Genomic DNA, 13,783 nt, shown 5'->3' with positions numbered 1-13,783 from the left:
AGCCTACCGATTTAACCATTCCCAAAACACTCCCAACCCAGTTTCCTAACCCGTTACAAAGATCTATCCTTACATTTTAGCCACCACTTCTCCTACTTTTTAGGATTTTCCTTAGCCCATTCATCTTATCCTCACATTCGGCTATCTTTTCCTATATTTTAGGAAGTTAGGCCGCCACTTGTCATCCCTTTTCAGGAGAGCAATTCGGACAAAAAAAAAAAAGGCAGACATGCTTCTTGGGTTGCATATACCAAGACATTTTTCGAGTTATTCCTTTGTAAGCAAACACTTGATTTGAGGACAAATCGTCTTTCAAGAGGAGGGGAATGATGAGAACATGAAGAATTAGATTTCTTTCAAGTCCAAGACAATTCATTTTAAAAGTTTTCATATTCCAATGATGGTTGATGGTGCAATCGAACTCGAGAATCATTGAAGATCCAACCCTGTGTCATGCTTATTTCTTGTTATCATTTATTTAATTGAGTTTTCAGCAATGTTAGTTGTTAATTAGAGTTAATTTGAGAGTTAAATAAGTTGTTTGAATTAGGGAATAAAGGCTAAGGTCATGTTGACCATAGTTAAGCCAATTTGAGTTAGTTAGTTTCCTATTCTAGTTGAATTAGAGTTTTAGGAAAATAGTTAATTGCTTCTAAATTTATTTAGAAAATTGTGTCAAGTTTAGAAGTCGTATCAAGTAAGGAAACTTGATTTGTTTCCAACTTAGATTAGGTTTTTGAGTCTTATAAGGCTATAAATAGCCAAGCTCATGATATATGACGAAGAAGACAGTTATGAATAAAAATTGAGAGTTTTCTCTTGTTCCTTGGGGAATGTCCCTTGATACAAAGTGAGTCGAATCTCCTTTGTTCAAGTTTTGGTTTTATCAATTCAAGACCATGTTGAATTGTGTGCGCCATTCTACCGTTCTAAACAATCTCGAGTTGTCCTTGATTGGTTTAGAATCCGTCTTTTGTACCCATAACCTGATTAAGATAGATCCTTCCGCTGTCTGATCGATTCGATTTCTTCTCGAGTGATCCTTGGAGAATCGATTCGCATCATCCCGCTTAAAACCCAATTTCCTTAGACAGAATTACTCTACAAATGTAATTTACTAGCACAATATAACACGACAACTATACCCTATAATAGCTATTGAAGAAATAAATAACAAATAAAGAACACCAGAATTTAACGAGGTTCGGCCAATAATGCCTACGTCCTCGGACACTACCAAATTATATTTCATTAAAAATATCTACAAAGTGAAATATTACAATAGAGGGAGAAAGAAGAAAATTACCTTAGAAGATAAATAGACAATTTTGGGATGATTCCAAGATGAAGAGCCAGGGCCCTTATTTATAGTTAGGAAGGCCTTCAGCCCTTCCTAAACTTCCGATGTAGGATGAGGTACTTTGGTCAACAGTTAGGCGGTCATTTAGATGGGTGGATTCGCCAATGGGATCAGTGGGATTAGGGTCGGACAGTTGTTAGGAAGTCATTTAGATGGGTAGATTAGCCTATGGGATCAGTTACAATTTAAGGAACAAATTGTTGTGGGGTGAACACGAGTGCTCAAGTCTAATGTTGCAGGAATCTCCCAAAAAGCCGGCAAACTAAAGTCTAATGTAGCAGAAATCTCCCAAGAAGCCCAAGAATGTGATCAAATTGGGAATCAGGATGAATCAGCTTAATACTACTTCTACCATTTTGGACACTTAAGTTGGACTATTTCACATTAAAGAGTCTTCTTGTGCTTTTATTAATGTAATTAAAGGAGTCTATCAAGTTGAACCAACACTCTGTACTCTATGTTGTTATTAAAAAAAATGAATGAATCTTCTTCTGGTGAATTACTTCTCTAACCATATTCTTTCCAAGTTAATAGTAGATTTGCCACATGTAATTGGCAAAAGTCATCTCACCCAATCTGTTTCCTTGATCTCATGCTAGCACTCCACTTACTACAAACATGGTTGTACCCTTTCTCGGTAAGTGTGAGAGATTGGTGTCCGTATTTTCATAATTTTACCACTTCGATCAGATCTTAATATATATAAAGCCTGACTAAATAATTTGCAAAACCCAGCCCCATGTTATTATATAATGGTATAAAATAATTGTAGGTGAAAGTGGTTTAAAGAAATTACTAGATGGCATGATATTTTGGTATTGGTTTTTTTTTTTGTCAAATAAATTGCAGATAAGAATTTGGATCTACAATAGGATGAATAGCTGAAGTGTACCGCCAATCGACATTTAATTGAATTATGATCAAAAAATGTTCTTTGATGGAAAATGGATCTTCATTTTAACCTACAACTTGTTGAGCTGTTGGCCAGGGAGCCATGCTCCCGCCTGTCAAGTCAGGTGATCGACTCCTAGCCCAAAAGGTTTGGGGTTGCGGTTTAAGGAGGGAATTAAGGGGAAAGGGAAAATATGGAATCCTCATCTCCATTTCCATGTTAACTGCATGGGTTACTGATATTTTTGGGATTGAGTAGTACAGACTTCCATATTGGTGAATACTCTTCCAATTTAATATATGATTTGGGAATAGCCAAAAAAAATTTTCCCATTCACTTGCTATACTTGTTCCTGCTTCAATTTTGAATAGTTTTGTCACTCTATCCTCTTGCTGATGACATATTTGATTGTCGTGAATAAATCTTTCCATTTTTTTCTTTTTTTGAGTATATAATATATGATTTGCTATTATTTCAGATTAGGTTTAGTTTAGTTGATAATTGAAATTCAAGAATAATCAAAGTCCTGTTTTGATAAATGCTCAAAATTATTCAGCTATCGAATAGGCCAATAAAGTCTCGATTTTTGTCGTAGTATCATGTCTAAAAAAAATCGACCGCACCAAAAAAAAAAAAGAAAAATCCAAAGAATTAAATTGGTTCATGTATTTAAGTTCTTGGTGACCTGCCAAGAAGGTTTTGGTTTAATGGTTAAGGTCGAAATTCCAAGAATTAGAAATTCTAAATTCTACTCCTCTGCCCTCTCTTGATTTTTTAAATCACATCTCTTTCCTATTAGGAAAAAAATTTGAAGAAAAGAGTTCATGGTGACCTCATGAAGGACTCGAACCTTTTGTGATTTAATCATCATAGTTGCATCAGTGGACAGGGAAGAAGTTTTAGCATTCTCCCCACCGTCAATTCAAAGTTTGAATCTTGAACTTGACAATCAAGAGCAATTACTATTCAATTAGTGATCAGAGGTCAGGGGAGGATTTTTAGAATTCTCCCCACTGCCAAGTTCAAAGTTTGAATCTCAAACCTAATGATCAAGAGCAGAAAGAGTGTAAGGAGGGGTGAGAGGTAAAAAAAATTAATGATTGTAGATATCAAAAACTTCTAACATACTCCGTAAGCTATAACTTATGCTAATAAGGGGATCCATTATCCCCCTACTTGTTCCTAATTTGCTCAGAGGGACTATCTAATATGCTAAGAAGAGCTGAAGATATGAAATAGATATCAAGAATTAGCATTCATAGAAGAGGGCCGTCTGTATCCCACCTATTTTTTGCTGATGATATACTAATCTTCTGGAAAGCAATCCCAAGTCAGGCTGAAGAATTGATGAAGATTTTGGCAAAACATGAGAAAGGATCAGGTCAGATGATAGACTTTGACAAATCATTTGTATTCTTCAACAAGAATGTACCTGAGGAGAAGCAAGTAGAAGTCAGTTGGTTGGGAAACATTTAGAAGGTTAGCCAAGGTAAATACCTTGGTTTGCCTATGGTCATCACAAGATCGAAAGAACAACTGTTTGGATTTATCAGAAATAGCTGTCAGAGAAGGATGGAGAACTGGAAGAATAAATTACTGAGTATTGCATGGAAGGAAATACTACTAAAAGCCATCACAATCGTTTTACCTACATATGCTATGTCCTACTTCAAATTACCAGGAAAGCTATGTAAGGATATTAGTTCTATGAAGGCTAGATTCTGGTGGGGGAAAGAAAATGGAAAGAGAAAGATGCATTGGTGCTCCTGGAGTAAGCTTACCAAGGACAAAAGTAGAGGGGGATTGGGATTCAGGGACTTGTAGGATTTCAATAAGGCTCTACTGGAAAAGCAAATCTGAAGACTAGTGACATGTCCTAATCTGTTGATAAGCAAGATCATGAAGGTCAAGTATTATCCAGACAGCTCAGTATTCCAATGCAAAAAATGGAAGAACTGATAACAAATTTCAGATGGAATAAACACCTGATCTTCAGAACTTTTAATGGGAAAGATGCTGCAAATATACTAAAAAATCCAATTAGTTTGGCAAGAAGGGAAGAATGCAATTTCTGGACAGGAAGCAATAATGGTAATTATTCTGTCAAATCAATTTATAAGTTTTTGAGTAGAGGAAAGGATATTCAGAAAAAGGAATCTAGATGGCAAGGGAAATCAAGCACCACTAGACAAAGAGAGAAGGAGTGGAAATGGATATAGAGAGTGAACATTAAAGGCAAATTGAAGAACTTTATGTGGAAATGCTTGTACAAAGCTCTTCCAGTGAAAGAATTGATACATTGCAGGACCAGAATAGGAGAGCCAATATGCCAGATATGTGGGGAAGGAGAGGAGACAGTGGAACACCTGTTCTTTTTCTGCAATCAAGCAAAGGAAGTCTAGAGATTGGCTCCATTGCAATGGGATGGACTTGCAGATTATAGAGAAAATTTCAATAAATGGTTGTGTGGCCTAATGGAAGCTACAAGCAGGACTGAAGGAAATTTCCACCAAGCACTTACTATCAACATTCTCTGGCAATTGTGGAAAGTTAAGAATGAGAAGATTTTCAACAATAAATACCGTCACCCTTTTGAAATTGTACAGAAAGCTCACCTAGAGTGGTTGGAGTACACTGAAGCTCAAAGTAGAGACAAACGAGTGAGCATTCAAGAAACAACATCAAGAAATGAGGAAGAACTGTATAGCAATGATGAAAACAATCTAATGAACATTGTAGTGGAAGTCAGCCAGCAGGAGGAAGAAAAGCCACTAGGACTTGGTATAGTGGCAACTCAAGGCAATAATACATATGCTGTCTAGGCCATAAGGGAAAGAAGCACAGGAGAAAGCATGTTGGAATATGCTGCAGCAATCAAACTAACACTGTGTAAGGCTAGGGAGAAGCTCTAGCAGGAAGTGAAAGTGCAAGTATCATCTCCTCAGTTGATATGTTGTTTGAGGACGAACAAAGTGCAAGACATAAGACTTTTTGCTCAGCTGGAAGACATTCAAATGTTAGATCTTTGTTTATGAAATGCTCATTTAACTTGATAGACCACCAATGTAATATGATAAGTAGAAGGATCAGTGCTTGTGCTATTAAATTAGTGCAAGTTGAGGAACACTTTAATCCTCAATGTCTAAGGACACTCTTGTAAAGCTCAATATAATGAGCCTTTGATCAAGTTGTATAGCTTGTTTTTTATATCAATAATATTTCTAACGTTTCTGTTTAAAAAAAAAAAAAGTTCTAACTTATGCCTGCAGAGTGTAGACAATAAAAGTGAAAGGATGGGCAATTAATCCCCATCAGCGTTTACCAACTTAACAAACAAACCAACCATTGTTGAGACATAGGTAATAAAAGTGCGGCGTGGCAATTATCTGTTATGATTAGTACAAATCCAGATTTCATAGAACAAGACCTTTAAATTCCTTGTTTTCCCTCCTCTCTCAATTATACGAGCAATTAAGAGTACTCGTGATCAGGAGGTTCTAATTTTTAAATGCTAATCTTCTTTTTTTCAGCAAAAAGCAACCAGAAAATGAAAAAGTGAGGTAAACTAATTACTACGAGTGACTTATGTTTGGACTTGTACTTTTTTAATATACACTAGTTCTCACTTTGGGCTCTTTAATTTTTATTTTAAACACTTTACTGCAATTAAATCTAAAAATGTTTTAGATAATACATAGCAACTTATATTGTAAATGTGAAATACGCTAAAGGATAAGCATACCTTCATTTTCAAAGGCTAATGCCAATTTTCATCATCGAGAAGAAGAGTGTCATGATGTGTAGGTGCAGTTTATTCATCCTAGTGCTTAAGGCACTCTCTAACATGTGTGCAGTTAACAAAAAATATTAACTATCTACTAATTGTTGACATTTTTTTTTTTGAATAGATTGGGACAAATTTGCCATTATAATTAAAGGTATATTAGAAATTTCAAAAAATAACACTATGTGTTTACACCATACAGTGACACTCTCGCTTTAGATTGTACTAGTAGGTAGAAAATGGCGGGTGATGTTGGTTTTCGGCAAACCACAAAGTTAAGGACTTTACTTTGTAACATTCATGAAAGGATAGTGATACAAGGCCGTAAAATGTATCGTTGAAGAATTTATGGATGTGCATTGCTCAGTGTGTGATGTGTTTATGAGGTTGGTCCAATGTCCAAGTGGTTCAAAGTTTGTCTACCATCTTGTAGGATTGATTTCAAAGAACCTTCACTAAGATAGTGGTTCAATCAAAAGACACCATTATTTATGCATATGAATTTCAGATTATTTGGTGACCTTTTGGAAATCCATTTTTGAAATTTTAAAAATGGCGGGGGATTGTTGAAAGGATAGTGATACAAGACCATAAAATGTATCGTTGAAGAATTTATGGATGTGCATTGCTCAGTGTGTGATGTGTTTATGAGGTTGGTCCAATGTCCAAGTGGTTCAAAGTTTGTCTACCATCTTGTAGGATTGATTTCAAAGAACCTTCACTAAGATAGTGGTTCAATCGAAAGACACCATTATTTATGCATATGAATGTCAGATTATTTGGTGACCTTTTGGAAATCCATTTTCTAAATTTTAAAAATGGCGGGGGATTGTTGGAAATTTTTCAAAATTTGTATGATGTACGTACATATAATTAATATATATTCATTCATGTTTTTTTATACATGTATAGTATTGTGAATGTTTCTAAAATGTACATTCATTCATGAATATATTCATGTATGTGGGAATTCTTGAATGAAAGGATAGATTCATGTTTTTTATCTTAGAATCATGAGATGCATGAATTAAAGTGCATGAATTTATACACAATACTTTAAATCTATTCATACAAGTATTTAATGAGTTTTTTTGTTTCTTAAACAATCTCTCCTATATAAAGAGGTTAAGTAGAGAGTGATTTGCAGAAAATCACTTTCCTACTGCTGTGTATTCTCCCCAAAAGCACTCCTTAGTTCAAAAGGGCTTGTTTTACTTTGTGCAAGAATTTAAGACAAATAAATTTCATCTTATCTTAAAGGATATTTGTCCAAAATTATTGCATGTTATACCGGACAAATAAAGTCTAACGAAAAATGATATTCTATCACGATTTGAAGCCAATTCTTGGCAAAGCCAATTCTTGTTACACAATATTCGCCGGTTCATTGCAATATTCCCAACAGTGGGATGGGGGGAGAAAATTCCCCCCCGGCCTTAGAACGGGGAGTTATTTGACAAACGGAGTGGGGCAGAAGGAGTTTTTTGACAACGGAGGACCGGGGAAGATATTTGACAATCGAAAATAACGACGGAGCAGAGGCGAGGGATCCTTCCCGCCGCCATTGCCACCGTTAGTCAGGGCCCTTGGGATAAATTAAAGTAAGATTAGTGCAAGTGTTGCTGCTTGATAAAAATAAAATACAAAACTTAAAATATAAAAATTGAGCCGCAATCAATGTGGATAATTTCGTCAAGAAATAGAGAGAAAGGTCGAAATATGCAAGTGTCAACTAGACAGTTATTCGACTTTAAAAACCAATACCGCTTGACGAGAAGAATGTATCAAATCTCCACAAATTGGTAGCGCTGAGCAAATAGTTAAAAAATATAAAAGGCTTTTGTTGGGACATTCTCAATTTAGCTATCAATTTTTTTTATTAACCACTAATATGCATACATCTCCATGCAAGAACAAGATACTGTAAACCAAACAATAAGAATGGGAGTAGCGACACGGGTGAAAGGGGCCATTCAAGAGAGGGAAAGAACAGTAGACAGAAGCAAACAATACGCATACTGCAGACCATTCAGTCAGAGCAGCAGCTACTAGCTACAACACTTCTCACTTAGGCAACAAGCTAATTCTGGGGCTTCTCCCATTTAAGGGGCTTGGCAACCTCCCAAGTGAAGTCACCATCATCTCTTCCGAAGTGGCCATAGGCAGCTGTTTTCAAGAATCGGGAATTGCCACCCCTCTTCAAGTCCAAGTGAATTGCAATCATCCCTGGCCTGAAATCGAAGTTCTCCTTCACAATCTTCAAAATTTCCTTGTCTGGTATCTTTCCGGTGCCGTAAGTGTCAACAAACACAGACAATGGCTGTGGAACACCGATGGCATAAGAGACCTGGACTATGCACCTGCGAGCTAGACCACTAGCAACAATGCTCTTGGCAGCCTGCCTAACAATGTAGGCACCACTCCTGTCAACCTTTGTTGGGTCCTTACCAGAGAAGGCACCACCACCATGGGCACCCCAACCGCCGTAGGTGTCAATGATGATTTTACGACCAGTGAGACCAGCATCTCCATGAGGGCCACCAATCACAAAACGGCCAGAAGGATTGAGGTGGAAGATAGTCTTCTCATCAAGATACTTCTCAGGAATAACAGTCTTGATGACATGCTCCTTGAGATCCTTGGCAATCTCATCGTTGGTGACAGTCTCATCGTGCTGAGTGGAAATGAGAACAGTATGGACCCTGACTGGAACCATTGCTCCATTGTCATTGTAGTATTCAACGGTGACTTGGGTCTTGCCATCAGGTCTCACCCAGGGGCAGGTTCCATTCTTGCGGACCTCAGTTAAACATGCACCAAGTTTAGTTGCAAGAACATGGCTGAGAGGCATCAACTCGGGTGTCTCATCTGTGGCATAGCCAAACATGTGACCCTGGTCACCAGCACCAATCTCTTCAGGGCGCTTGGTAAGGTGACCATGGACACCCTGAGCAATGTCTGGGCTCTGCTGCTCAATATTAACTAGGACCTTGCAGTTATCAGCGTCAAGACCAACATCATCAGAGATAAATCCAATGTTGCGGCATGTGTCACGCACAATCTTCTCATAGTCAACATTTGCTTTGGTGGTGATCTCACCAAAAACCATTACCATGTTGGTCTTGGTGCAAGTCTCACAAGCAACTTTGCTGTCAGGATCTTGTTCAAGGCAGGCATCAAGCACTGCATCAGATATCTGATCACAGAGCTTGTCTGGATGTCCCTCATTTACAGATTCAGAGGTGAACAAGAAGGTATCCATTCTCCAAACCTGGAAGAGATTAAACAAATTTGAAGATATCATTAGGTTCTCAACCATCATTAAAATAAATACAAGCACAACACGAAGAACCAGTCTCTGCACTCCATAGATCACCAACAAAATTGTGCCAAAGAAGATTGTAATCCATTTTATGCTTTAAAAACATGTTAGTAACGTGCTACAAGAAAAGTATATAATGCAAAACTGGACCATTTTTTAGAAGTTCTGATTCCTTATGGTCGACAATAGAATCAAATTGGTCTTATACCCACTGACAGAACATCATGTCAGATAAGATGGTCCAGCATATTCTTTCAAGCTTACAATGGAGAAAACAATTGGTATGCATTAGAAATAGATTCTGAAACAAATGATCCTCCTCTGTAACACGCATTCAAAGAATATTACCAACCTCTACCCTAACCAAGTTGCCGATTAATTGACATTTACGTCCAAAATGTGAATTTTTATCAACTTCAAAGACAAGCTAGGCTGGCCACCAATCTAGAAGGAGATCTAGATCCTTGGAACCATGCTTCACTTACACTACAAGAATTTTCACTTTCCAGCCAGCACATAAGAAAGATGCAAAAGCTTCCCCTTTTTCTCGATAAAGAAATAAATTCCAAGTCAAAGCTCATTCTAGCACAGATCAAGAACATTTAAACCCAAACTAATTGCTCAATGGCAAATTCCCGGGGAAGATGCAAGTTTAGCACATTCAAGAAAACACGACCAAAGTTTGGGATTAGGCCATGACGATATTCATCATTGTACAAGTAATCTTCAGAATACCATATGCAAAATTCAAAGCATCGCCAGGTTCAGATCTTGCATACAACAATGCCCTCACAAACTTAAAACCCAAACCCAAATCTTGAAATCAAATCAGACCACAATTATGGCTCTAATTACTTGTTCCATAAATACTAGAAGTACAACAAGCAAACAAGGTGTAGATGCAGAAGCTGCCATAAACCATTCAAGAAACACCAACTGCTATTAGATCTAGTAACATTTTTATATTTTAATTACACTTCTTATCGACAAGCTAAAAAGATTTCCTAAATCCTCATTAGCTGTACTCACGAATTATCAAAATCAAGAAAATCTCATTCCCCCGCCCAAGAACCCCAGTGACGCATAAAACAAACTATGTTCAACTACTATAAATCCGACCAACTAGTAAAATCAACAGAACCCACAACAGATCTACAGTAAAACACCAGTCACTTCTAAAACGCAATCTTTTTCATCAACAAAAGCAGAAAAAACTCAGATCCAGGAGCCCCAGAACATAAACTAGCAAGAACCCATGTGAGAGAACACAATTAACCAGCAGCAGCATAGAGTCTACTACTGAAAACAGAAGACCGTACAGTACAAAAGACCGTACCTTGAAAACAGAAGAACCCAACAGCAAGAGTGAGAGAGAGAGGAGAGACTTGGTTGGACCTCTTTTAGGCACACCCCAATTGCTTGCGAGTTTTAGCATAAGGCATCGGGCCCGTATTTATAGACAACGCTGTCTTGAATCCTAAAATTGCTCGCATAGACAGGTGGCATGAGTGGGTGGTTGGGTGGTGGGTAACTGGATTTTTCATTTTCCTCTCAAGCTTGATTGACACTACTCGAATTTTAATAGCAACAAAATTGGCTGGTGGGATCCATAATTGGGGCAGTTGCGATTTGGGATGGAGATTGGGATTTTGCATGATCTGATGGCTGGTATTGCTTGAAGTTGGTGAGAACTCATACTGGCTACACAAGATTAATAGTGGTATACATTTGATAATGGCCGTGTACATCATTCACCAACCCCTGACTTAGGGTCTTAGACTATAACCAGTTTGGATTGCTATTTTTGATGGTGTGGCTTCTATGGCTTGGCTTAGCGCCTATGAGCCAGCTTGGTCAATGCAAAGCTTCAAAAGGAAATGCTTAACATGTCAAACCAGTGTATTCAGTACTACTTTATATGATGATTGCATTTCATAAATTGGCATAACATTCGAGTTTCGACCAAACCAAGCCACACGCGATAGTGTTGGATTTTTTTTGATAAATGTTGGCTAGATTTTTTTTTTTTTTTGGATAGATTATTTGCTTATTGTTCTCGTGGGATTTTTTTCCCATAAATGTTGGCTAGAATTTTTCTGGTAAATATGTAATTGCTTGATAGGGAACATTATTATGTTTAAAAAATTGATTGAGGCCCTAGAACGTAGATGTTTTGGATTCTAATTTTCCTACTTCTTTCTCGTTTCTTAAATTCCGTTACTCCCTTGTTAGAAAAAAAATTTTATTATGTTTATAATACTACTAACGTATCATGTGTTTAGTTTTTTGTACCCTTTAAATAGTTTTAAGACGAAATGACAAGCATGTACACAACAAAATGCAGAATAGAGGGTTGCAAAATTGTTTTGGAATGTGTAAATATCATGATCCATGTATTTTTTTGGTAGAAAGGATGTTTAGGTTGTCTTGGTCAATGCATTTGTAACGTGAGAACATATATTTTGCCAATAGGAAAAAAGCCATCATTGGGAAAAAAAAAAAAAAAGCAGCCATCGGTGGGAGGTCTAGAAAAGTAGGTATACTTGACTTGGGTTGCAACACGTAAACTATAAGATTGACGCTGCCTAATTTCTTTGCAGGGGGTAGAAGCGTAAGTTAAATGTCCAACAGTAGATTTACAAATCCAAGCTGAAAAAGTCCAAGTTCTTGGAAGGTCAATCAAATATTTGATATTGTAGTAGTTATTCCGCGTATTAGTACTTATGCATTCTTTTTCTTTTTTTTTTTATGCATTCTTTTTCTTTTGTTTTTGGTAACTGACGCTGATTGATTGAGAATATAGTTGGGCATTTGGCAGAATTCCGTGCATGCTCTGTGAAAAACACTTCATAACGACAATTTTGTTAACGTTAATAAACCATAAAGTCCATGCGATTCATGGGACTTGAAGTACATGATTCATTCTTGTATTACACTTTAAAAAGAAGCAACTTCAGAAGAGCTCCTACTGCTAGTCCCACATTATGAGAAAGGGAACATATTTAATTAGGTCATTCGAAATTGAAAGGGATTAAATCACCTTTGAACTAGATAAAGCGCCAGATGACATTGGCACCTACTAAATTTGAGAATCTGTATAGAATTGCAATTGATAAAAGACAAGATTTGAAATCAAATTAGATTTTGAATATTAATGACACTCCAGTTGGTGGCTAATTACTCAGAATATTGTCCAAAAAAAATCGGACATGTATTGGTCTGACAATGGATGTGTGCAAAACTATTGCTGTCGGACTGAAAATCAAAATTTTTTTTTTTTTTTGTAAAAAAGGAACAGCCTAGCAGCAATTGAATAATTTTGTTTTTTTAAAGATGTGTCAGTGCTGTCGGGCAGTGTCAGGCAGGGAGCGACTGAAAAGGTTTGAAAAAAAAAAAAAAAAACTGCCTCCGTTCAGTCCGAATTGCTAGCAACTCTTTGACCATGTGAAGAAACTAGCACGCAATCAACGTGGGTATAGCCTCTTTGAGTGGAAGGAAGGAAGGGGATCCACCTACTACTATAACAGTATAACCATTACCACAGAAGCTGCGGGTCCTTTCTTTCTCTGTTTAGACTAAACACGTATTTCAGCTGTGGACACAGAACCATTGCCACAGAAGCTGTGGACACTTCAATCTTGGCACAGTTATTTCAGCTGGAGTGGAGTCAGAAATAGCTAAAACACCGAGGCCTTGGAACTACTACTGCTTACAATGGATAACATGTCAAAGACATGGGTATATTTATAAATCAAGTAAAGATGATCTTTTAATGGAGGCAGTTTTTTTTTAGGGATAATTTCAGAAACCTCCCCTGAGGTTTCTGACATTTACACTCACCTCCCCTGTGGTTTGAACAATTACACTAACCTCCCCTGAGGTTACTAATCCTTTACAAGTTCGGTCCAAATGATTAAAATATTGTTTTAGAGAGTGAAATTAGAATTTTGTACCTGATTTGCCCTTTGTGCTACATGTCCAATGAATGACAAAGTATTACAAATTAATTAATAATTAATAAACTTTAAGAAACGTAGTTTATTGGCAAATACGTATTACTTATTTAAAGTACCAGCTCTTCACGAATATTTTACTTTCAAACATTTACTTTATTACAAATATTTATTCTCAAATACAGATTTGTATTACTCTCAAATATTTAATTTTTGTTAAATAAAAAGCCTACCAGTTTTTCTTCCGTAGAAATATTAATATAACACTTTTTCAATTTTAGTTATAAATATTTATGTATAAATTAAATGATTCAGAATAAAATACTCATAAAGAGCTAATAATTTACTCATGTAATGGATGAAAACCATAAAAAATTAATACTTTATAGGGCATTTCTTTTTTTAAAAAATATTTAATTTATATTAAATAGATAACCTACTGATTTTCTTTTTGCGAGAATATTACTGTAAC

General features: G+C 36.6%; 1 protein-coding gene across 1 annotated transcript; it reads right to left on the bottom strand.

Annotated features, from left to right (window-relative positions):
- Positions 1 to 7,853: 7,853 nt before the first annotated feature.
- Positions 7,854 to 10,819, bottom strand: LOC113761681 (S-adenosylmethionine synthase 3). The gene is made up of 2 exons (XM_027304767.1): positions 10,695 to 10,819; positions 7,854 to 9,307 (listed from the first exon to the last, which is right to left on the bottom strand). The coding sequence occupies exons 1-2, from the start codon at positions 10,791 to 10,793 to the stop codon at positions 8,117 to 8,119; spliced, it is 1,290 nt and encodes a 429-aa protein (XP_027160568.1). The 5' UTR covers positions 10,794 to 10,819; the 3' UTR covers positions 7,854 to 8,116.
- Positions 10,820 to 13,783: the final 2,964 nt, after the last annotated feature.

This window comes from Coffea eugenioides, chromosome 2 (genome assembly GCF_003713205.1).
Source record: "Coffea eugenioides isolate CCC68of chromosome 2, Ceug_1.0, whole genome shotgun sequence".
Classification (NCBI taxonomy): Eukaryota; Viridiplantae; Streptophyta; class Magnoliopsida; order Gentianales; family Rubiaceae; genus Coffea; species Coffea eugenioides.
Note: the sequence above shows the minus strand (reverse complement) of the source record. Positions and strands in the feature narration are given on the sequence as shown.